The following is a 24,107-nucleotide window of genomic DNA, read 5'->3' on the forward strand; positions in this document are numbered from 1 at the left end:
TGGCTGCCCCTCTGTAACACCCACGTGTGCCTGGTGGCGGAGGCACTTTGTGCTCAATTACGTGGCGGTGGAGATGACATGAGACAGCGGCGTGCTCCCCCTCTGGGGTCACCACTTTCCCATATCAACACAAGCACACTGGGTCAGTCTCCCAGCTCTATACACCACTCCCCCGCCCCCCTGCACCCGGGGGCTCTTTCTCTTCCCAGTCTATTCCTCCACCTGCTCCCCGGAGACACACTCATTGTCCCCACGGCTATAAACACTTCATTGAGCATGTGGCAGCCCTGCGTTCCTCAAAGCCCTTCCCAGCGCTCTCATTGGCCCAGGGACTGTGAGAAAGTCCAACAAGCCCAAGACCCACACATTCATATGGAGATGTGGGCGTATAAATACAGGGCCGAGGCACAAGAGAAGGCAGCTCAGACTCAACTGGCTCTTCAGACAGGAACACTCTGACACTACAGCGATGGCTCCCACTGTTTTTGGACAAGCAAGCTACTCTAAGGAACATCTCACTCCTGCTCATAAGGTAAACATCTCTTCTATTAGGACTCATATCAAATAAGTTTGTTCATATGATATTTAAAAAAGGTTTTCATGTGTTCAAGTGGACTAAATGTTTTCTCTTTTTGTTTTCTCCAGCTGAGAAAGCCGATGGTTGAGAAACTGCGCAGAGACAGAATCAACGTCTGCATCGAGCAGCTGAAATCCCTGCTGGGCCCAGAGTTCCTCAGGCAGCAGCCCGACTCCAAGCAGGAGAAGGCTGACATCCTGGAGATGGCTGTGTCTTACATGAGAGGCTGGCAGCAGCAGAAGCAGGTCAGCTTGACCTCTGGTCCGACAACAGCCAGCGACGGCTACTCCCGCTGCGTGCAGGAGGCCGTCAGCTTCCTCTCCCACTGCGACGTCCAGACCCAGGCCCACAGACGGCTGCTCAGCCACTTCCAGGGCCTGCAGGTGTCCAGCAGGAGCAGCCGCAGTCCCTGCAGCCTCTCACCTCCCGGCTCTCCTCACCACCAAGTCAGCTCCAACAAGGGTGTGAGCCAGGCCAGCTGTGGTCTGTGGAGGCCGTGGTAGGACGGAGAAAGAAAACTACGTCTGTGAACGTCATGGACAGAAAGTTAAAGACTCACTCAAGTCTGTTTGCTTTTTGGCAGAAGAATCAATATTGTTTGAGTGTTTTATTAGTGTATGGAAATGGGCTAAATGTCCCAGTAATCCTTTGGAAGGATTGAAAAGAATCAGGTTTCACTGTTTATCTACACCATGTGTACACATGTTAAACTCTTTATAATTTAGAGTGTTGACTGTGTGGTTGTGTTCATTGTTCCTGTGGAACAACTGATCCTGTTTGTTTTACAAACATCCCTGAATGATCTCGTTCTAAGACCCATGTTGGGTTGAAACTAAATGTCTGAGACATTGTTTATCTGATGTGTTGAACCACTGTTTATCTTTGATACTGAGTATCACTGACTGATGCGTCTCATCAGCTTGGTGCTGATGAATCAGCTACATGACATAAATGGATCCCATGGATCCACTTTTACTGTAAATCTTGTGACGATTATACTTTATTGTGACTATGTGTAACCATTATTTGGCCTGTGTGTTAACTGCTGAAATTGTACCATGTATGTTTTCTTCACCTTCACATTTATACCTTTTGTGAAGGTACTTTATGTTGACATCAATCTTTACTGAAAGAATCTGTTGAATTGCTTCCTGTGGAAGTTACCTTTGAACGTTTCAAAAAAATAAATGGGAAACTTCACATGAAGTTCTGCAAATATAAATACTGATGTTTTCACTTTATTCATAAAAATATTCAGTGCTGAGTCAGAGGACAAAGTACAGAGAAGATCTTATTTTAAAGTATGTAGTTTGTGTTCAGCTACATCTAATGACTGAATCAATAATTAAGTTCTTCATACTTCAGCAAATCCAATCACATATAGTTCCTTAGCACAGAATCAACTAACTGCAGCATCACTAGTGTCTTGCTCAAGGGAACAGCAGCATAGGAAGTAGAGTTTGATTCCTGCAGCGATCTGTTTGGGCAATGCTAAAAATATGAGATCAGTCAGATCAGTGTAACTAACACTGCATTTTCACTTTGTAATGACTCAGTGTGTTCACATTTGTGAGAAAACTGCAAAGAATCACGAAACTGAGAAAATGTTCCTCCATTTAAGGAGCAACATATATTACATATATACAACTACATCTATTTACAATATTGAATTTGAGGATATTTTTTTATTTATTCTGTTACCAAAGTACAGATGACCTAATAAGTCCAGTGGTGGACTAAATTCGATCATTTTAATGTCATTCACCTAGAAAGTCTGATTTTATTTCAACACGAGTTCAAAACACATGAAATAATATGAATAATATTATTGAGAGAATTCATTATTCACATCATTTAACCACTTTGTGAATTTTTTGGGGGGCGATCACACTTCTCCCCCGGGATTTTTTTTTTTTCTTGATCCAGTGTTTCCCACAGGGATCATTAACATTACATCTTATCTGACCTGCCTGGTGCACAGGTGTTTAAAAAGCCCTGAAAGCCTTGGGCTGTGTGGAGACACCCCTGCTCCACTTGTGTCACATGTCCCACTTCTGTTGTGGTGGTTGTGGCATGCTGTCTAGTGCTTGAATTATGTCTCAAGTGCCACAAAAGTCTTTCACAACTATTAGTGTGTGCAGGAGTTGTGGAGAATGTGGCATGCCTGGGACTTTCTCAGGGTCTCGTTGGCCAGGCCAGATGGTCTGGCTGAGGCCGCCTCCCCTCCCCCTTCAACAGGAGATCAAACACCGTAGCTAATGTGATGTGTAACAAGACACACTTCTATTGTTCCCGTCCCAGGGCCAGTGAATAGGCGCAGAGTGTGGGAAACAGGAGATACCACACTCACAGAGAGATGGCTGATGGGAAGCCGCCCTGTGCCGCCGCAGGTCTGAGCAATGGCCGAGACTTTATGGCAGGAATTCAGAGCTGGTGGGAGGGAAACTCATCTTCACACACACTTGTAGACAAAGACCCCCAGCAGCCGTGTAGTGCACACTAACTTTCAGGGGAGGCACAGATTCACACAAACATGTCGACAATGAAATCAATGGCGAGGACAGATAATAAAGCCAAACGTGAACGCGATCTGACAGATTGGCAGTTACAGTCTCGTCAGATGATACAGTGAAGAGAAATGGAAAAGACGTTTATCCACATTCCTCAAAATGCAAATGTACGTCAAGAAAACAGAGAGTGGTGTTTAAAAGGCTAAATACAGTGATGATGCAGGTGCTTCAGCAGAAATGTGAAACACCACATGTGACACTCAAAATATCAACAGGTCACAAACCTGCTCGGGTGCAGAAAGAAGGGAAATAACATAAAAACATTTGTACATTCACTCAAACATGATTATAATAATGTTCATTAATTCAATACTTGTATTGTGGAAAACTCTTATTTATTCATCTATTTGATATTATTTAAACGTGACCATTTAACTGATTCAAATCGAAAACTTTCACTTGTCATGCATTGACCCTCCTGAAACCAGACGGTGCATTAATAATTCAACACTCTCACAAGGTCCATTCATCTCAATTAGAACCATTGTTGTGTACATTTTATAGCTCATGCTTTCAGTTTTCTGGTGCAGAAATGTTTCCAGTGTGCAGATCCTTTACCTTTCCATCAACCTGTGCTTCAGATCTGTTTTTTAATTGAAATGCGATGAAGTTATATTACTGTTGTGGCCCGAATTCTTTGACTTAATTAAAACTTAAAGCACTTCTCTCAGCTTTGTAAATGGCTGGCTGAACATCCTAAATTAAAAAAGTCAACGCAGACCAACGACAGACCAATCTGTGGCAAAGCACTGAAGCCAGTTGACTTGATTTTTCCCAGATGGACCGGGGACATAGAGTTTCTGTTTGTGCTGCAACAAAAGATCAATTAACATTCCCAGTGGAGCATTGAGGACTGACATGGCTTTTGTAGGTCATTTACCCTGATGTTAGGGGACTGGTGGGAAACTCTGGAGTCGGGCATACTCACACTACGCCCGCGAGGCCGGCTTCACATCTGGGGCCAGGCCGTGATGGAGGCCCTCACCGGCACACTGCCAGCCCTCTCATAATGCCATTAACTGGACACTATAATTTGACACTGTTCACTTACAACAGACCCTCAGGAGAGGAAGACAAGAGCTTATAATTAAAGTCTGCGTTTGTTTTAGCAGAACTCAGTCACTGCAGTTTTCTAAGACTAAGTCCAATAAAAACAGCAATAGTCCAAGTTCTACAATAACAAACAGTTCTTTTAAACAAATCAATGATAAAATTGATGAAATTGCAAAATTAAACTCAAGACTGGTTCCTGTGTTGGGCCACTTGGGCCACAAGTTTAGTGCATTTATTTGTGTTTAGATATTAGACATCAGAGTGGGCACTAAAAATGGATAAAAGAGGAAGGGGAAATGAAAGCCAGATATGGAGGTATGTTGTGCTACATGCTACCAGTAAAACATTTCCTTTATTTGAGCAGAAATAAAGCTAATGCACCAAATCCTATTCTTGCTTTGGGCACCAAGAAGCCTGGAGTTGTCCCTGTGTTTAGGAGCCTGAAGTTTAAGCAGCAGCACAAAGTTGTAAAAGCAACAGGTGGAAAAAGAAATGTTTCCCCTGCAGCCAGATGATGTCACTCTGACCTCTGACACTGAAGACTTCTCTACTTGCTCCGTCCTTCCTCGTGTTCTCTTCCTCATTTTAATAATAATTGAACCAAACTTATTCTTTCTATTGTAGTCTTGTTTGTGCTGCATGTGTGTGTGTGTGTTGGTCACCAAACTCTATTGCACTGCAAGTAATAAAAAAAAAAAAAACAATATTAAAAGGTTGTCGAAAACGAAAATTCTCCTGTGTTCGGATGCTCCTGCCTGTGCACCCACATGCGTTTAGAGGAAGTGCAGCTGTCTTTGAAGAGAAAATGAAAGCCCTCAGTTTATATTGTTTTACAGCAGTGAAGCATTTGGTCTTTCATTGCAGCCGAACCCTTTGAAGATGCTCTGTGTGCATCACTTGTCTTTATTTAATCGAACGTTTGGAAAACAAAGTGTAATTCAGACATGCGCTCCCTGATGAATCCTCAGATGACGGCTTGATAAAGTGTTAATTACCTGTTGCTTATCTTGGGAAACATGCCACGCACAGATACATGCCCTGTGAGTTATTGACCTGTTCTATTGTTGTGCTGGGAGTCCCACTGGTCAGAGTGTGGGAACCCCAGCCCTGCCTGAGCCACATGGCTTTGTTATGCTAATGGGCCAGTATAAAATGAGGAGCAGCTCCTCCAGACACATCAGAGCTCACTCTGCCGCCCAGAAGGAGAAGAAGCTGCCCAGCTCACCTGCACAGACATGGCTCCCTGCTCCAGTAACTACTCCTCAGTGCACCATATCGCGATCTCAGTCAAAGATAACATTAAGGTGAGTGGTGATGAGGATTTCAGTGGTTTTGCAGCTGCTTGAACAGAACAAATATCTGATTGTGTGACTTGGATCATGAACTGACCTGGTTGTGTGCTCTTCCACAGATGAGAAAACCTGTTGTGGAGAAAATGCGCAGAGATCGCATCAACACCTGCATCGAGCAGCTCAAGGCGATCCTGGAGAAAGAGTTTCACAAGCAGGAGCCCAACTCCAAGCTGGAGAAAGCCGACATCCTGGAGATGACCGTGAGCTTCCTGAGGCAGCAGCTGCAGCCGGGCCTCTGTCACAGCGACTACAACCAGGGCTACTCTCACTGCTGGAGGGACTCGCTGCACTTCCTCTCTGCTGGCTCCAACACAGAGGCCTGTGTGTCTCCTCTGCGGGGCCTCCAGCAGCAGCAGGAGCAGCTCCGTCAGGTCCAGAGAACCAGCAGCTCCTCCCCAGTCTGCTCCCCCATCAGGCCCACCATGCTGCAGGACAGCAGCAGCAGCAGCAGCAGCAGCAGCAGCAGAGGCCCCATGTGGAGGCCCTGGTAGACATTCACTGAGACACTGAGACCTGAGGGAATCTGTCCGCTCCCTCACCATGTAGGAAATGTATTTCCAGCCTGCTCATTCATGGCGGGTTTCTTTATTGTCGCATCACATTGATGGACAAGTAGTATTAAGCAAAACGATCTCACTTATTTGAAGATTGTCCTGCTTTGATTATTGATTCCGATCTGTTTGCTTTTCCCTTGTGTTTTTAAGCTGGAGGTTGAGTTCTGATGGTTTTGTCAAATCTTATGAAGTATTTGTTTACTCCAGTGGAGTTTTATCCGTGGACTGCTCGACGTAACAGTACAAACTGTGTTTTACTGCATCTGCTGTTGAGAATATTTCTCTTCCGTTACGAATGATATATGCCAAATTTTATGGATGTGAATGAAGATGGTGTGTGTGAGTGTGCAAGTGGACGTCCATTTGTGTTGTATGTTGATATAGCTGTTATGCTATTGCATTTTAGCTCTTAAAACTTATTTTGAACATTTGTATGACAATTAACAATAAAATGATACAATCACAAAAAAAAAGAAAAGCTGAGTACAAATTTTTTATTTCATGAACTGTTTCAGAAAATGTTTATATTTCAAGTGCAGAGCATTCAACCGACTTGTCTCCATAATGATCTTACTTTTAAATTAATAAAATGGTCGCACCACTTTTGGCCAGTTGTCATAACACACCTCTGATAAGGAGACTTGACTTTATTTTGGAGATGATTGTGTAATGTATGATCCAGAAGGTCCTAAGTCCCCTTTTGAAACCATTTAAATTCACTAGATCCAGATTTTTTATTTGGATCTGCACCAAAATCAGTCCCTGAATCATACCTGACTTTTTTTTTCACTAAGATTTATGACTGAGAAATCAACAAAAATGTGGAGAAACATCCGATCTCACAATGTTAAAGAAACTGATCTGAGAAAATCCCTGTACCGCGTCCCTTCATCAAGTTTCATGTTAACCCGTCCTGTAGTTTTAGCGTAACCCTGCAAAGTATCAGACAAATAAACAAACACAGATGAAACCATATCCTCCTTGGTGGTGGTAAATATCAGGTTTGATGTTTCTGTACATTTGTAGAGTAAAAACAAAATGACTACAGGGTTGTGTAAAGATTTTGTCAAGGAAAGCTTGTGTAAAGAATTAAAAAAACACAACACACAACTGTCGCACCCTAATTTTAAATCCTCACATATTTTGAAAACATTCCTGCCTTTATTTGAATTCTATAAATCACTTTAAATCTTTTTATTAATAATCAAACCATGTTAAAAACTACACCAGCCACACACACACACACACACACACACACACACACACACACACACACACACACACACACACTGTAACCTGAATCCTAAAACCAAGTCAATCCTTAAGAAACGGTCTCTACACGTGGGGATCACAATTTTTTTCTCGGTGGAGTCCCAGTGGACGTCCTCAGGTTAAAGGCAGCACCTGCATATGAAAACAAACCACACACAACACACACACACACACACACACACACACACACACACACACAAACACACACACGCCCACACGCCCACACACGCCCCCACACACACACACACACACACACACACACACACACACACACACACACACACACACACAGAGAGTCACAGTGCTGCTGTGGGCTGTTGTTTGAGAGGAGAGATGAAAAGGCCTTTTGTGGCTGAGGGGTCAGAGCTATTGACCGGTAGATGTGTGAGTAGAATACGAGCTTGGCTTTCCCACAGTCTCTCTGTCCACTCACGGCTTAATACCCCCGGTCAACAGTCGAAGTGTGCCACGGGTGAACAAGCAGGGGTTTTATTGTCAGCACTCCAAACACCAGGGTGAGGTTTTAGCAGTTTTACTTCACAAGGATCTGTGAACTAGTGCATTTTAGAAAATTAGCATTCATCATCACACACACGTTTAACACGTGCGTTTCATCTTAAGCCAGAACCTTTTTTCTCACACTTCTCTGGATTAGTAATGTTTGAAGTAAATATGGTCTGATAGACATAGTCGCACCCTCCCATCATTGGGTGATAGACTTATTGGGCTGCCTTGAACTGGAGAAACATAAATTCAGCTCCTGTGGAAAAAAATAATGTTTTTTAAAAAACTGGTTCCTATTCTGGAACTACATTGAGAATGTCCTCTCCTGATTTTTGTGTATTCATTTGTTTTGTTGATTGTTTTGTTTTGTGTGGTGGTTGTTGTCCTGTTAAATTACTAACACCAATAAATTAAAGATATAAAAAAAAAGATACAATATAAATGTTTTGCTGTATATCAAGTGTTTTTCATTCGCTGCTCATTAAGAAGAGTTTAAAACCACAACCTTCCCTCAGGAGCAAAAATCTGTCTTTAGGCTTAAAAGAAATAATAATGGGACATTTATCGTGATAATTATTGATATTGACTGATATTAACATTTTTGGCCATATCCTCCCAGCCTGACGCCATTTAAACCTGAAACCTGATTTTCTGGTTTTATCAGACCCCCCCAATCTTTTAAAAAAAGAATTTAAAAAAAGCTCCTTTATTAGAGCACAAATGAAAATAAGAACTTACACTTGAAAAAAATCAAAAATATACTGTTTATTTTTAATGAAAAGTAGAGTGAATGTCTTAGTGCCCGTATAAAATTAATTTACACTTTAAATGCATTTTTATCCTAAATGCCACCAATGCATTAAATCCTGTCTTTAATTGTTCCCTGGGTGCACATCAGGTGTTGCTTGTGTTACTGGTGTGTAACTGGAGTGTGTGATAAGCAGCAGCCCCTGATAACACACTGACAGCACATCACTCACAGGCTGATATATATCTTGGGAACGGTTTTATCTCCACTGGTCAGACTGTGATTGCTTCACCTCTGAGTTATTGATGTGCATCCATTTGTTACAGGTCTCAGTCACATGGCTTTGTAATGCTAATGTCTCCCTATAGGATGATGAGCGGCTCCTCCAGACACCGCAGATTTGACAGTGTCATTCCCGAAGGAGCTGCTCACTTCACATATATACACACACATGGCTCCCTGCTCCATCAGCTTCTGATCTATTCACCACACCGGGACTCTGTGAAGTACAAAATCAAAGTCAGCATCACAAGGGGGTTGAATCAGAAAAAATGTGTAATACTGCTGTGAATCATGAACTTACTGTCTGCTCTTCTCCAGCTGAGAGAACCTACCATCAACCAACCAACCTATCCACACAAACACAAAACAAGCTGATTTGATGTTTATTTTGTGAAAGCTGTAGCGATGATAATGCTGCTGTTCTGGAAATATGATCATGCAACTTGTTTTATTGACATTATAAAAGCTTTACAGGTCCCATCATCAAACATCATAAAAATCAACAGCAGGTAGATATGAGCTTTGTTCTACTACACACCTTCTATGAGATAATCACATTTGTTCTGTTAGTTACTTTTTGGATAATGTTCTAAATTCTCCTTGAGAAAAAAAACCCTTCAAAGTGAAGTGGTCTCCAAATACTAAAAATATTCTTTACTCATGTTCACAAAAAAATGTAATTTCAACGATCAGGGTCAAATCAAGTGTTTCAGTTCCTACCACGACTACCAGGGGGAGCTATGATGAAGAAAACTCAATGTATTACCAGTGAAGGCCTCCTTACCTCTGTGTTATGAATATTTTCTTCCGTTACTTCTCGGATTAGAAATATATTAACTAAGAATGATTTTAACTGTTCTGTTGATGGAATGATAACTTGTGGATATTTCGATCTAAAAGCCTGTGATTAAAATGGGAAATTAATTTTTGCAGTGTATGATCAAAAAGAAGTAAAATAAATCGACGGAAAAGTTGATCACAAGACATAAAAGCACAACGTCTCTGTCCAACCTCTGATCCACATCACCTCAGTCACTTAAAGGTTCAATGTGTAAAATCTAGTGACATCTAGTGGTGAAGTGTCATGTTGCAGCTGAATACCCCACACCTCACCCTCCCCTTCCAAACTTGAAAGAGAACATATGATAAGTCTTCAGTTGTCATAAAAACTGAAAATGTGTTTAGTTTGTACTGAAAACATAACTAGGATCATTTTATATTCAATTTCTGCCAATAGATCCCTTTCACCTAAATCTTACACACTGAACCTTTAATTAGCAACAGTGCATGAAATATCTAATTGCTTAATATGAACATTTTATCAGTTTTTATTTAGGACTTATCATAAAAAAATCTGTTAATATATGCATGTGATTCAAAGATTTATTTTGTTATACTACTTTGGGATAATTGAAAGATTTGGATCCTCAGTGATTCAGTGTGACTTGCTGATCTGTAGGTGAGCATGAGCTCTGACCTTAGTGAGATCCAGTGAAAAGAGAATTCCTCAAGTGAGATCAGTTCAATACAACTTTATTTGTGTACGTACAACAAACAAACTCAGTTGTGAGATGAACATAAAAGTGAAACTCAACCTGTGTTGTTCACATCACATGCTCTTTTTCTTCATTTCATCAGAGGAAGTTATTACACGCTTCACTGTTTGCTCATGGTGTACATTTGAATGCAGTTCTGGAAATGAGCGGTCGTGTTCATTTGCGGCTTCAGAGCAATAATATAAATTTTGGGCAGGAAGTAGCCCCACAGGAAGGAGAAGACACTGAAGAGTATGGCGAACACGTGTGCGGCCATGGTGAACGGGCCTCTGCTGATCAGGTATAAAGTGAAGAAGCACTGCCAGGAGATCATGTACACCATGAGGCTGAAGGTGACACACTTGGCCTCATTGTAGTTCGCCGGCAGGTCTTTCCCCATGTAGCTAAAACAGAAGCAGAGCATGCTGAGCAGGAAGGCATAAGCTAGCTCCAGGCCCGCGCCTGCTGAAAGGGTGTTACTGCACTCCAGGACAATGCTGTCCTTGTAGAAGTCAAGATCCTGGGACGGCTGTGGCGGGTTGAGGGCCTCACGGAGCACAGAAATGAACAAGAGGGTGACAGACAACAGGAAAATGGTAAATTCTGGCCCGTGTTTTTTGGCCCATTTGTCGTAGGCCGGCGGCAGCTTGGATGCAAATTTAAAAATGCAGACAACCTGGAGGGAGCGCACAGTGATGCAGGCCAGGCACACAGTGAAGCTGACGATGAATAGAGGCTGCTTGAGGATACAGGCCAGTGGGGACGGCGGGCCAAAATGGCACAAAGAGCTCAAGGCAGCGGCAGTCAGGGCTGCCAGCATCAGGAGGCAGGTGCGGCCTCCAGCAGACTTGGCCACAGGAGTGTTCAGGTTAAGCAGGAGGATTACAGCAGAGCCCAAGGTCATGAGAAGACAGGTGGCCAGAAAGAAGAGCAGGGCAATGGAGAGGGGGGCGTCCCAGGCAAGCAGCAGGACGGTCCTATTCAGACACTGATTGCTGCTCGGGGGGGCCCACTGCTCCGGCAGACATGGCTGGCACATAGTGGGTTCTATAGTGGGAGAAGCAACATATACTGTATGTAAAAGAGAAAACATGGGATGTAAATCTGAGCTAGGGTTTCAAGCTCTGTTAGTGAGTCATTATAACATGAGATGTTAGAGACTAGAAGAGAAAACACAGCAGCACTTGTTTACATGTTGTTAGACACAGTGACTCTTTTCAAAAGGATCTTGAGCCAGTTCCTTCACCTACATGAGCACATAGTATGAGCACCACACGCCACCTGCTGGTCAACCTAACACACAACAGCGAAAAGTTACTGCTGAGCGTTGGAGTATCGTTAATTGTATTAAACACGTTGTTCAAAGTGGCTGTGAACACAGTTTCAAAAAGTTCCAGTTATATATATATATATATCAGAAGATAAACTGTTCTCTCTGTTTGTCGGTGTGATTTCTGTCTGTTTCTCTGCTTTACATTAAAATTTTGTTTTGGGATATTCTTTGTATATATTTTGTTTGTTTTTTATATAACGTGTGATATGTATAAGATTTGATGTGATAGAGTCATGTGTGATAAGGTTGTCAATCCCCCCTATCCACCATCCATCCATCTACATCAAGGACCTGGTTTGTTCAGTTTAATAAATTATTAAATAGTTTCATAAGAATTTGGCCCAATCAATCTCCCGTCTTTAGCCGACAGGTGGATTTGTGATGTTCTGTTCAAATTCATCTTGCAATCCCACTGTTACTGTCACTTAGTCCAACTATTTTTCTGTCCATTCTTTGACATTCTTTAGATATTGACTTTTTAGTTTTTTTTCATTTTCTTTATTATTTTTTTCCCACTGATTTCCCAGGGAGTAATTCATGGATCTTGATGAAAAAAAAGAAAGAATCATACAAACGTATTTAGGGAACTGATGTATATGAGTATCTGTAATTTAAGTGGATCTTGATCATATTTAAGGGAACTGTTGGGCATTGGTGGAGGTATGTGCTCCACTCAGTACGTCTTTATCTTACCACTTATATTGAGGAATGTGGCAGCAGGACAAGCCTGGCAGTCGAAGCAGCAGGTGTGTTGCCCTGTCAGCAGCTTCTTGTGACCCGTTGGGCAGGGTGGAGAGCAGAGAGACAGGGGCACCTATACGCAAGCAACAGGGTTTGAGAAAGATTAAATATAAAATAAATATATAATCAACCTTCATTTGGAGGTTAAATCAATGAAATCAAATTAATTCAATTAGTTACTAATTAATAGTCTGTTAGTAAATGTAAATTAATTTGATATTATTGAGGTGATTTAGTTTAATTTATTTAATTTAGATGAAGTTGAATTTAGTCAATTCAATTCATTTCTTTCTCATTTTTAATTAATTATTTAAAAAATAAATCTTCAACGTTTACAATCAATGTAGTTAATACAATTATACATTGGTCTTACTGGTCCTGCATGTCCCGTGTCGTGCCACTCAATTTGGTCCTCATCAACAGTGAGCATGATAGAATCAGGGCTGTAGGAGCCCACCACTCTGAGAGACCACTCAGTCCCCCTCCAAACCCAGGAGACGATGTCATATTCTGTGTGCGGGTCCCCGTTCCTGTCAAAGAGCACTGAGGTGTTTCCCAGAGAGAATCGCACCTGCTTGAGCCAGTGGAGAAGCTGGAGAGGAGAGGGGAACACCGGTGCTCGACAAAATGTGATTCTGAGAGATTTTGTGTCATTGGCACAAATACCATTCAACATATGCTCACCTCCCATGGATGCACCCTCCTCCTTTGGCACTCTCCAAAGTCACAACCAAGAGTTTGGTGCAGGGCATGAGCCACAGCGTACACGGCCTTATACACATTGAAGGAGGAGCTGACGTCATATTCCTCCAGGGAGAATTTCTTCCTGGCGATGCTGTTCAGGTCTGTGCTCTGCAGGCAGTCATTTCCTTGGCTCGTGGTGTGATTGGAGACTCCCTGGGTGTCACTCTGTTGCATCGCAGCCTCAAAAACCTTTCTCTCAAAGTCCTCAAAACCAGATATAGCTTCATATTTGATGGAGACACCGATCACAGTGCCGATGGTGTTGATCCCAGATATCCCTGATATAAGAGTAGCCACAGACCAGTCCTCCGTCCCGATCCACACTTTACCTGTCACGTTGCGCTCAATGACAAACGGGATAAAGCCACTGAGCTTTGACTTGCTAGAGAAGACTACGATGGTGTTGACTTTGGTCTTCAATATGTTATCCACCATGTTCCTCATGGTCTGGATGGTGTCATCTTTGGATGAAGGGATGACTCCTTGGTAGGCGATGCAGATGCCGTGGTTTGGTGCTTCCTTGGAGAGACTCTGCATGCCTTTCAGGCCGTAGGCGTTGTCGCTGCCTAAGAGAGCAATCCATTTCCAGTTGAAACGAATTAAAAGCTGGATCATAGCTTCCACCTGGTTCTTGTCGCTGGGGATTGTGCGTAAAAAGGATGGATAGAGGAACTTGTTACTGAGCATCTCATTTGATGCTTCGTAAGAGATCTAGAATGGAAGAATGGAGAGGATGTGAGGGATGAGACTGGCATGCAGATCATATTTTAAGGCTAATGATTAAAACATACTTGTGGTATGAGATAGGACCCCAGTAAAGAAGCAGGGGTGAATGTTTTGCTGCTGCTGTCTGGCCCAATCACTGCCACCGCCCTTTTACTGTAGTCCCTGTGTGGGTCTGTGTCTCCCTCTGTCTCAGGTCCAGAGGGGCTCTGATTCTGCTGCTCCAGCAGGTCCAGTGTGGCCAGGACACTGGCCGGCACTGAGCAGATGTCGTACATCTGGTAGCCCAACTTCACTCCTGGTAGAAGAGGCTGTGGGCTGCTGCCGTTGTTGATTTCCTCCACAGCAAATCTCATGGCTTGCATCAGGTGAAAGCCATGTTTGTTGGGTCGACCTCTAAAGATTTAATGTAAAAGGAAAAAATAATGAAAGATATGAAGTAATACTCTAGATGATACAAGAATTACAGTGTTCCGCACCACCAATGAAACGTATTTGATCTGTGGAGCTGGAAGTTCACTGTCCAGTTAAACTCACTCATTACATGGAGCCAGAGCAGGCAAACCAGCAGCTGGTCTGTCTGTGTAGTGGAGAGGAAACAGTCCAGCGATGGAGAAGTCCCCCTGCAGTTGCATCCCCTGTCCCTGAGAGATGTAATCTAGTTCCCCCTCAGTTAACTGCACCAGCAGCCAGCCCAGGGAAAGAAACACGGCACCAAACAATCCCATACTTTACCTCCACCTCACACACTGGCTGCTGTCAGAGCTCAGTGGGGTTTGTGCAATGGACCAAAGGCTGTATTTGAAAGTTTGGAGACGGGGGGGATGAGAGGAGCACTTTTTCATCTTTCCGGGAAGTGTTGGTTGAGTGAAGTGTATTTGCATCTTTCATTTGTTTGTCTGACTGTAGAGTTTCCATCTCATTAAAATGATTTGCATGAATGTAATGGGCCATGAAAAGAGAGACTGGTGTTTCTTTTACCATTAATCTTTAACAAGTGACATGAACCAGTTAACCAGAGCAAAAGCAGACAGTTCGTCTCACACACTGACTGAATCATAACAGATTTATGAAGCTTTTGTTTCACTTTATCAAGAATGTTTAGATTATCACTTCTGAGTCTGTTTTATATGATTTTTAATCTCACTTTTACAATATTTCTGTTACAAGTATCTTTATGTACAACTTAACTTAATAATCTCTTTTTTTCTTGCTATTTTTACTTTGAGAGGATCACCACACTCAGGACACATTCATGGGTTGAAGATCATCAAAAACATCAAATCATGAAAATGAACGGCTCAACGTGTTTAGGTTCAGTGCAAGGATTCAAGTGTAGAAGAGACATTTCCCACCAGAAACAAAGGTGATTCTATGGCCACATACGTTTTTGGAGAAACTAATAAAATAATAACTTTAATAGTAATGTTCTTGATATTAATGAGATATAACTTTAAAAATGTAAAAACAAATCTAGAAGAATTAGCTTTTGAGAAATAGCAGTTGGAAAACATTTGTTTGTTATGTTTAGCTTGTGACATATTTTTAAATGTTTTCTCTCCAAATCTGATGCACTGCCCTATATACCAATCCAGTTGTTACATATCATACCTGCAGTTAATCCATTGGAAAAAATGATTAAAATAAAACAAAATGCTGTCAATCAATCAATCAATCAAATATTATTTCTAAAGCCCATAAATCACAATTTGCCTCATCGTGCTTCCCACGGTGTGACACCACTTTTGTGAAACTATTGTTTTTAGCCAGTTATTTTTAGGGGAAACAAAACAGTGTGAGAAAAGTATGGATACTATGATAATTAAACCTCAAACACAGAAGCAGCTTTCTAGGTGACTTGATTTAATATGAATCTTTAATTTTCCAATCTCACATGCTTTTGAATCACAAACAGCTGTGGCTGATTTTGCATTTTGGTCGATATTTGAAGCTCATTTTGTGAAACACACCTGTTGCACAAACATACAATTTGCCTGATGCTCACCCAAACCCATTGTTTTGACAGGAATATTGTGCATTTTGTTAACCACAGTATTGTGCAGGCAAATTGACATGTAAATTTCCCACGTCTGCACAAACACAAAGATTTGAGTGAAAAATAAACATTTGCATTGTGCAAGCTCTCCCATTTTCAATAGAAAAAGGGATTTAGTAATACCTTTGATGGTAATTTCTATTCAAACATGTAATTGAGGCAACTGATTTCCGTATCCTTTATGTTGTCATATCAGATAAATTAACAAAAATTTGACAGAGTAATAGTTGAGCACTAAATAGAGTTGACAGAGTGGACAGTCATAAAAATAGGTTTTCAGTTTCATTTCAACTTTTTACTTCTACTAAATTAAGCCAAAACTGAATTCATTGTACTTGGGCCCTAAAGAAGAGAAACACTGTCTGACCAGATCGTCACCTTGGAAGGTATTAGCTTGGCCCCCGGCTCTACTGTGATGACTTGGAGTTATGTTTGACCAGGACATGTCATTTGATCCACAAGTCGGTATGACAGCGTCCTTCCACCTGATGTGCAATATTATGACAATTAGAAACATCCTGTCTTAGAAGGATGCTGAGAAACTAGAAAATGCGTTTGTTACCTCTACACTGGATATATGTGATTCTAAATTATCAGGGTGTCCCAGTAAGTCTGTGCAAAGCCTCCAATTTGTCCAAAATGCTGCAGCACGAGTGCTGACAGGAACAAGAAGGAGAGATCATATTAGCTCCGAGGTGTAATGGAACGTGGAATAGTTGAGTTTGTTAACTATGGTCATTAATTAGGGCCTGAGCACCTCCGGTGGGAGGCCCTATTGTATTTCGAAGGATTTGTATTTCCCTTTTGGGGCTTTTTCATGGCCTAGACATGCTCAAATTGTTACCAAAGTTTGCAGGGAATTCAAAACCCCAAAAAGTAATTGTATTCTGGAGTAATTTGAAATGGGCGTGGAAAAATGGCTCAACAGCGCCATCTAAGGAAAAGCCCCTCAGTTAGCTTTCACCGATCTTCACAAAAATCGTAGCCCAGGTGTATCATGACCAGACAAACAAAAAAATTGAATTTCTTGTTTATTTTCAGAAACCTCTCTGGCTACAGAATGCTATGGTGAGTGAGACTGAAGTTTTATCCTTAAATGAAGTTTGACACAATGATGATACCATAGTTCAGCAGATTTAACAATGAAGAAGATCTATTTGTGTTAAGACTGTAATCCGTGGCATACAATAACACTGTACTTAAACTTGTTCTCATACATAAACCTTTATATATATTACAGTATTCCTTTAGCTTTATTCAACATCACACATACATGAATGCACTGTGCTCATTAAGACACTGTGACCTATGCCTTAGAAAGAAATCAAGCAGCTGCCCCAGCTTCTGAAGGCCAGATAGGAAAGGCGTTGTCTTGTCTGATAAATACGCATGCTTACACACACAGAACATACAGACGATAAAACAGAAACACAATGTTTCTCACTCCAATGAACAAAAACACTGTGTCTGCAAAACTACTGAAGACTCACAAAGCTTCAGCCGGATAAAGGCTTTTCTTAATACACAAAACTTAACACTGTCAGAATGTGAAGATTTGCCCAGCTACTATCAAAGGAGGAGTGAACCTGGGAGCAGCTCCTCATCATTGGTGGATTCCAGTTCCAAGATACTGGGACCACGCCTTCAACCGACTATTATAAATATTGCACCTGTCATCCGTTCGGGGCGACTCTTGACTACCCCGAGCTACTGACTAAAAGCCGAGGCTGTGCATTGAGTGCCCATAGCTATGCTGTACCTTTTCATTGCTTCTAAATAAATACTTTTTGAACGAAGACCGACCCTTCTCATACCTAAGGATAAAAGAACACGACATTTGTCTTTCGCTCCTAGCTGATGTGTCACCTGTAATTGTCCTCTAGCCCAAACAGCTTATTATGCATACTAACGTCCCCTCTGTTCTCCTCAGACATGTGACTTCTCCGCCGACTAAACTTCCAGCCTTGTTGGTACGTCTCGCATTCAAATCAAATGTTGCTAATGTTCAGGCGTGATGAATGTGAATCAGGTCGCTGATCCAGTTGAGGAAATATGTCATGTTTCTGATCTGATACTTGTTGCAAGAGATAAAATTGCTAGTTTCTGCAATCATCATAATTGAAGCTGTTTTTACTTTACAGATCTAATGGGATCTTGGGCAGTTGGGTGCAGAAGATGTCACATAAACAATGTGAGTATGAAAATAAAAACTGTAGAACCTCAGTCCCAGATGACAAGTGGAGCTGGACACAAACATGCCCTTTAGCTATCAGCAGGTAGTTGTCAAGACTGAAACTGCTAGTTGGATTTTTTCACTTTATATCAAATAAAAGGTATGTAGTTAGGCTAGAACTGCAGGATTTAATTGGGATACCTATTCATAATGTAAACTTATGTTGAGTGGAAATAAAAGTCAAATTGGAAAATGCATGAATTGGAGTAAATTCATTTACAACTGACACCAGCTCCACTTGCTGGTTGAACTCCACCTCACCTGGGTCTGAGCAAGCAGCTCTGGTTCATTAGTTGGGAACTTGGTTGGTTTAGTGAACCTCATGATCCCTGTAGTCTGACCTTGTGATGACTAGATGACGACTGACTGGAAACCATGGAGTCTTGTTATATTAGCTCTATCTGATTTGGTCAACGTAGAAAGCTTCACCCCATGTATGTTGTGCATACTCATCTTATGCTGTTCTGTCGTCTGCAGGTTCTGATCGCTCTCTGAGATCCGACTGAACGGCCAAGATGAGGTTGACTGAGGTGAGAATTCAGAGAATTGCAAAATGGCTTTTGCTGGTTCAGTGATGTCTTTAACAAATGTCTGACCTGAACTTGTAATGTGGACAACATTGTTGCTGAGTAACCTGCAAACTTGAAGCTTAATAGACCAATCACTGACTTGTAATAAGGGTATTTCTGTCTCTTCTCCAGGAAAAGGCTGCATCTCTTGGGCTGACCTTGGTAAGTATTTCAAAGTCTATGACAAAGTGCCAATGTTGGTTTGATAGAAAATATTGACATGAAAATCTGCTTAAATGGACCACTACCTGTGATGACAAGATTCTGCCAAATGATATCTCTTGATTATACCTTACTGTTCCATATTTCTCTGAGGTTGTGGTCTAAAACAAATGTTTTGTTACTTGATACCTGGTTTTATTTTAAAAGACTTGTTTCTTTCCACAGAAAGCAGATGTAATGTCATCTGGCCCTCAGACAGCCTGATGTTTTACTCTAAAGGTAAGTACAAGCCTGCTAGAGTACAATATCTGAGTCGTGATGATATCAAATAGACTTTATTGTTCTGGATAATAAAACAAAGCTGCCTCTTTTTCAGATTCTGTGGTATTATGGCGACCGGAGTTTGACCTGCAGACAATTTAATATCTCTTGGCAAATGTGTTTTCAACATTGTTGCAATAAAATACTCAAAACGAAATATTGATGTTGTTTTTTTTGGAAAAATATGGAAGTTGTGTTTTAAAGTATAATTGACTCAACTACAGAGCTGGTCAGTGATTGGAAGTCTTCATTGTGCCAGAAATCAATGATAAAATGCAATGTGATTGCAAAAATGTAAACAAGACTCATTTTAACTTAAGTAGGTTACTTAAGTCAGTTTGTAGGGATTATGCAAAACGTCAACTGATAGCCATGAAATAGTGTGGGGTCAGGCATGTCTCAAAGAACCTGTTACATTTGTGTGGATCTGGGGTATTTGATGTAACGTTAGGAAGTTTTTTTGCCTCTTACTGATCTCAAAAGAATTTGGCTATGGGGTAATTTGTCTGATGTGTGGGAAATGAGATTATTTTTTTTATATTGAATGTGCTTAGTTTTTAATCAGTTACAACCTAAGCCTTAAGCTCATCTATTGAATGGGCCTTGTTTTTCTGTTTAATTTTCATGTGCACTTTCAGGTTCCAGCTTTCAATTATAAAAAGATTGTATGTGTGTGGGTGTATTAGCTTAAAAAATATGTTCCAGTAAAAAACATACAGGAGTGAGAACTACCATTAAGGCAGTTTTAGTATTTCAGCCGGTGTTTATGTGTCATTTCGCTGAGCAGTGTTTCACTTCGCCCACCCTTGGGGTCTATTTGCGGGTGGCAACCGACATCAAGGTGCATTAGCGCCATCTACTGTTTAAATCACGATGGTTGACAAAGATTAAAATAAAAGAATTGTGACGAAAAGAAGAAAGAAAATTCACATAAAAGAAAATAAATCACTACAAAGGCATGAAGTTGATTGTGTGGTTTTATTCTAATTAGACATCAAAGCCGTGTGAGAGGTATATAGGCCGTGTAGAAGGTATGCAGGCACACACAGCTTCATCACTTCAGTCACATTAACCTATTGTGAGGAGCACTTGGCTAAAATCTTTGCGTGATTACAGAGATTAACACTTTGTTTCTAAAGATTTTAACATTTTGCCGAAACGGACATCAGCTTCCCTGGATCAAACCTAAGTAAGTTGATATTTTTCCAGCTGACACTTGTTGAATTAAGCAGATTAAGTATGTTATTACAATGTTGTTACAATTTGAGCTTGATGGGAGTAAAACGTTGAGAAAAGATATTTTCATGTGTCATTAGTAGTTTTATCTTCTATATATTTTACTTAGTGTACAATGTGGGCATGATTTTGAATCGTGAACAATAAATATGTAGACATAGTGTTAGGAGTATAGTAATAGAAGAGAGAAATATTTATCGGCCTGTAATGAATCTTTGATTGAAGCAGTACTTTTAGTATTGGCTGATTTTCAAGATTAAAACGACTGAGGTTGATGAACTGGCTGTAAACATTTCTGCTACATACATGGGAACTGTCTGTTTGTGTGAGAGCATACGTGGCTTTGTGTCTAACTTCCTTCTTTTCTATTCTCCTGACAAGTCTGAAAAATCAACAGGAGAACTATTCTGTCACCATGTCTCAAAACAGTGAGTTAGAAATCAGTGTAGGAGACCTGATCCCCTCCCCCACTACACAGTACCAGGCACAGACAATCCTGGGCAATGGCGTCTATGGAGTGGTCATCCAATGCAGGAATGTGACCACCGATGAAACGGTGGCTTTAAAAATGATCAAAAGCATGGAAAACATTGACTGCGCCAAGGAAGAGGAGGTCACCCTTCAAACCATGAAGGCGCTCCACTCAGACAGGTTCAACATCGTCAGATTCAACGAGTCATTCACCTACAAGGGACATTACTGTCTTGTGTTTGAGCACCTGGATATGGATCTGCAGAAATTCAAGCAGATCAGCCCGGGTCAACACCTTCAGCTGAAGCAGATCCGCCCCATTCTACAGCAGGTTTGTTTTTTAAACTCAAGCTCTTACACTAACTGCTTTGTAGGGTGAAGGGTAAACTTGGTCGCTAAAATGTGTCTGTTATAGTTGTTGTTGAGGAAATAACTCTGTAGCTCATGATTATTATTATGTTTTTCACGATTTCAGCTGGCTACATCCTTGGAATTTCTGAACAGCGCAGGGATCATTCATGCCGATTTGAAGCCAGATAACATCATGTTGGTGGATCATGTCAGGAAGCCACTCAAAGTTAAAGTCATTGACTTTGGTTTAGCCTTCGATGATCCTGAGGAACAGATCGGTGATCTCCTCCAGCCTTTGTGGTACAGGTAGGTAACTGACAGCACATCTGTATACCTGGGACAGCTGTGTTTGCTGTAATTAATTCGACAAGTCCTGTACGCTGGCATGTCAGGTTTATGTCTCAGAAACGGACAGTAACATATTGACAGTAACAAGGAGTTTAGTACATTTTAAAACCTCAGTAATATGTTTGTGTTTCTTATCCTAAGATCTCCTGAGGTTCTGTATAAAGAGCCTTTCAGCGGGGCCATCGATGTATGGTCTCTCGGCTGTATTGCTGCTGAGCTGTCTACGGGCAGACCACTGTTCCCAGCCTCTAATGAGAATGAATTGGTCAGTATCTGCACTTAAATCACAACAAACACGTACAGTTCTGCCGTGATGTTTGTGTATTTTTAAATCCACACACTTGATTATTATAGTGAGAGGGTTTCCAGTAGAAGTTCACTGATTTCTACTATTTTACTAATGAGACAAATCAGAGACACTTCATCCATATGTCTCAGTAATAGAAGTGCACCTGATGTACATGATCAACAATGTAAACTTGAAGTTAACTAACTCTCACAATGTTGTGTTTTCTCCACAGATGAGGCAATTTGCGTTTGCAATTAGAGATCCAGAGCATGAAGGAAACTTCCTACCTCATGCGTTCTGGCCAAGACGCTGGATGGAAGCCAGATTTATGGTAAGAAAGTAGTTTACAACCACTTAGCTGGCTCCACTAGCTCACTAATTATGGTGTCTTTCCTTCAGTCTGTTTCTTTCCCTGTGCCATCCACTGCAAACTATCTCAATGAAACAATTCTTCATTTCAGTCAATAGTTTCAATTCTCGTTTGTGATCAACAGCCTGGATGAATTTATAACAGCACAACGTTTTCATAATCCAAACACGAGGACATGTAACAATGTTGGTTTTCCTCATCTTGTTAAAGGGGACTCATCCGCTCGGGGGAGAAGACGTCCAAGCAGAATACTGTGACCTGCAGTGCTTTTTGGACCTAATGACTCAGATGCTGATGATGAGTCAGTTAAGAAGAATTACCCCCAGCAGAATTCTGCAGCATCCTTTCATCACGATGAGCCACCTTCAGGGTTCATACAGAAACAGCCTCTAGTAAGTTTGTGCTTAGATGGTCTGTGTAAGTCTGTGCTGATAGACATGGGTACAAAATATCAGAGATATAAGGTGATTAAGGTGTTTGGCTCAGCAGTTTCATTTGTCTTCCAGTGCGAAGTCATGTAAGGATCTGATGGACATCTGTCAGGATCCGAGCTCTGACGATGGAGGACATGGAGACCAGGTGATCCTTCAAATGTCCCTGAATGAGGACGCCTCCAGCAGCACTGCCAGCCCAGCCAAGGAGCGCAGCCCTGCTGGGATGACAGATGAGAAGCATTCAAAAATGAATGCAAAGCGTGGCAACAGGTGAGTGTTTGAAATATCTTCCTGTCTTGATCATTTTATATTGTAGAAGAACAGTTCAACATTTTGGTAAATATTCTTGTTTTTTGCTCAGAGTTTAATGGGAAGAATGATAAAACTCTCATTAACTATGGATCTGCAGCCAAGTGCAGTTTAGAATGTGCATTTTTAGAAATGTCAAATCACTGCTTTAAGATCAAGAATTAAATTATTTTCTTATCCACATCACAGACCAGAAGACTCCCAAGCAATGGTGAGAAGGAGTGAACGACTGGCAGCCATTCGAGGCACAAGTGGGCAAACGGGACCAATCAGGTGCCAGAGGAGGAGAAAAAGACACAATCCTACAGACAATGGCAACCCCTCGACGAAGAACACAAACGTGAGCCTCAGAAAAGGACGGACCTTGTGAGAGGCCACAAAAGTCAGAAGCTGAGGGACGAAGAGGAGGTGCCAGTGTTGGACAAAACGTGACGGACACAGGAAGTGAAGCGTTTGTCCTTGGTGCAGTGCGCAAAACGCATGCAATGTGGAGACGTGCACTTGTTCAATGATCGCTCTCTCCACTAACCGCAACAGGCTTCAAACTGCCTGTGCTCGGGCCCGTTAGTGCTACAACGTGTGAATGTACATATGTTTTTCATAATTTTTTGTTTTTAACTCATAGAAGAAATATTGTTGGAACTTCTGAAATATAATAAAGGGTGCTCATTCTCTGTAAAAACTAATTTCATGTCAGACCTAACTACGCACCTTAGGTAATGCAAACAAATAAATGCTAAGAGCACCCTGTTCACATAACACATTAGCCGGAGAGTGCATACCATAGACTGTATATAAGGTGCAAACGTTACAAAGTCGCAGGTGCACATGTTTGCAAATGCAAGTTGACTACACTAACACAAGTATAAAAAACCTTAAGAGATTTAAATTTAGATTTGTTCTCTGGTCAAGTGACATTAAATGAACATTACTGACAAAACGTGAAGACAAGTGTTGACTGCTCTGCACC

At 41.4% G+C, this 24,107-nt stretch overlaps 4 protein-coding genes, 1 long non-coding RNA gene and 2 other non-coding genes across 8 annotated transcripts; 6 read left to right on the forward strand and 1 right to left on the reverse strand.

Moving 5' to 3' along the window:
* Positions 1 to 415: 415 nt before the first annotated feature.
* Positions 416 to 1,799, forward strand: LOC118111167 (transcription factor HES-5-like). The gene is made up of 2 exons (XM_035159539.2): positions 416 to 532; positions 646 to 1,799. The coding sequence occupies exons 1-2, from the start codon at positions 470 to 472 to the stop codon at positions 1,078 to 1,080; spliced, it is 498 nt and encodes a 165-aa protein (XP_035015430.2). The 5' UTR covers positions 416 to 469; the 3' UTR covers positions 1,081 to 1,799.
* Positions 1,800 to 5,331: 3,532 nt separating this feature from the next.
* On the forward strand, positions 5,332 to 6,584 carry her12 (hairy-related 12). The gene is given in 3 exon segments (XM_035159715.2): positions 5,332 to 5,386; positions 5,389 to 5,504; positions 5,612 to 6,584. Coding segments are annotated over 3 exon segments (603 nt in total). The 3' UTR covers positions 6,044 to 6,584.
* Positions 6,585 to 10,568: 3,984 nt separating this feature from the next.
* Positions 10,569 to 14,716, reverse strand: LOC118110643 (taste receptor type 1 member 1). The gene is made up of 6 exons (XM_035158584.2): positions 14,526 to 14,716; positions 14,057 to 14,384; positions 13,206 to 13,976; positions 12,895 to 13,113; positions 12,474 to 12,594; positions 10,569 to 11,494 (listed from the first exon to the last, which is right to left on the reverse strand). The coding sequence occupies exons 1-6, from the start codon at positions 14,714 to 14,716 to the stop codon at positions 10,569 to 10,571; spliced, it is 2,556 nt and encodes an 851-aa protein (XP_035014475.2).
* Positions 14,717 to 18,030: 3,314 nt separating this feature from the next.
* LOC118111192 lies at positions 18,031 to 19,486 on the forward strand. Of its 2 annotated transcripts, XR_007032794.1 has the most exons (5): positions 18,031 to 18,235; positions 18,755 to 18,807; positions 18,979 to 19,008; positions 19,234 to 19,287; positions 19,385 to 19,486. It is a non-coding gene; the product is annotated as an uncharacterized LOC118111192 (long non-coding RNA). The 2 variants fall into 2 exon arrangements; XR_007032793.1 differs by lacking the exon at positions 18,031 to 18,235 and having other exon boundaries at positions 18,801 to 19,008.
* LOC118111719 lies at positions 18,844 to 18,910 on the forward strand. Its single transcript, XR_004697136.1, has one exon. It is a non-coding gene; the product is annotated as a small nucleolar RNA SNORD78 (small nucleolar RNA).
* On the forward strand, positions 19,092 to 19,164 carry LOC118111710. Its single transcript, XR_004697128.1, has one exon. It is a non-coding gene; the product is annotated as a small nucleolar RNA SNORD47 (small nucleolar RNA).
* Positions 19,487 to 20,980: 1,494 nt separating the features above from the next.
* LOC118110645 (homeodomain-interacting protein kinase 3-like) lies at positions 20,981 to 23,507 on the forward strand. Its single transcript, XM_047340166.1, has 8 exons — positions 20,981 to 21,121; positions 21,170 to 21,367; positions 21,512 to 21,693; positions 21,877 to 22,000; positions 22,257 to 22,355; positions 22,605 to 22,786; positions 22,901 to 23,098; positions 23,327 to 23,507. Exons 1-8 carry the CDS (start codon positions 20,981 to 20,983, stop codon positions 23,505 to 23,507), a joined length of 1,305 nt encoding a protein of 434 aa, XP_047196122.1.
* Positions 23,508 to 24,107: the final 600 nt, after the last annotated feature.

Source organism: Hippoglossus stenolepis, chromosome 6 (assembly GCF_022539355.2).
Source record: "Hippoglossus stenolepis isolate QCI-W04-F060 chromosome 6, HSTE1.2, whole genome shotgun sequence".
Lineage (NCBI taxonomy): Eukaryota > Metazoa > Chordata > Actinopteri > Pleuronectiformes > Pleuronectidae > Hippoglossus > Hippoglossus stenolepis.

Excerpts from the sequence above, each read along its gene's own strand:
- LOC118111167 (XM_035159539.2), top strand. The coding sequence starts at position 470 with ATGGCTCCCACTGTTTTTGGACAAGCAAGCTACTCTAAGGAACATCTC. Across the intron at positions 533-645 it reads ATCTCACTCCTGCTCATAAG|CTGAGAAAGCCGATGGTTGA; the intron begins GTAAACATCTCT and ends TGTTTTCTCCAG.
- LOC118110645 (XM_047340166.1), top strand. The coding sequence starts at position 20,981 with ATGTCTCAAAACAGTGAGTTAGAAATCAGTGTAGGAGACCTGATCCCC. Across the intron at positions 22,787-22,900 it reads TCATACAGAAACAGCCTCTA|TGCGAAGTCATGTAAGGATC; the intron begins GTAAGTTTGTGC and ends TTTGTCTTCCAG. Across the intron at positions 23,099-23,326 it reads AATGCAAAGCGTGGCAACAG|ACCAGAAGACTCCCAAGCAA; the intron begins GTGAGTGTTTGA and ends TCCACATCACAG.
- LOC118110643 (XM_035158584.2), bottom strand. The coding sequence starts at position 14,716 with ATGGGATTGTTTGGTGCCGTGTTTCTTTCCCTGGGCTGGCTGCTGGTG. Across the intron at positions 13,977-14,056 it reads GGTCCTATCTCATACCACAA|ATCTCTTACGAAGCATCAAA; the intron begins GTATGTTTTAAT and ends CTTCCATTCTAG. Across the intron at positions 11,495-12,473 it reads CACATTCCTCAATATAAGTG|AACCCACTATGTGCCAGCCA; the intron begins GTAAGATAAAGA and ends CTCCCACTATAG.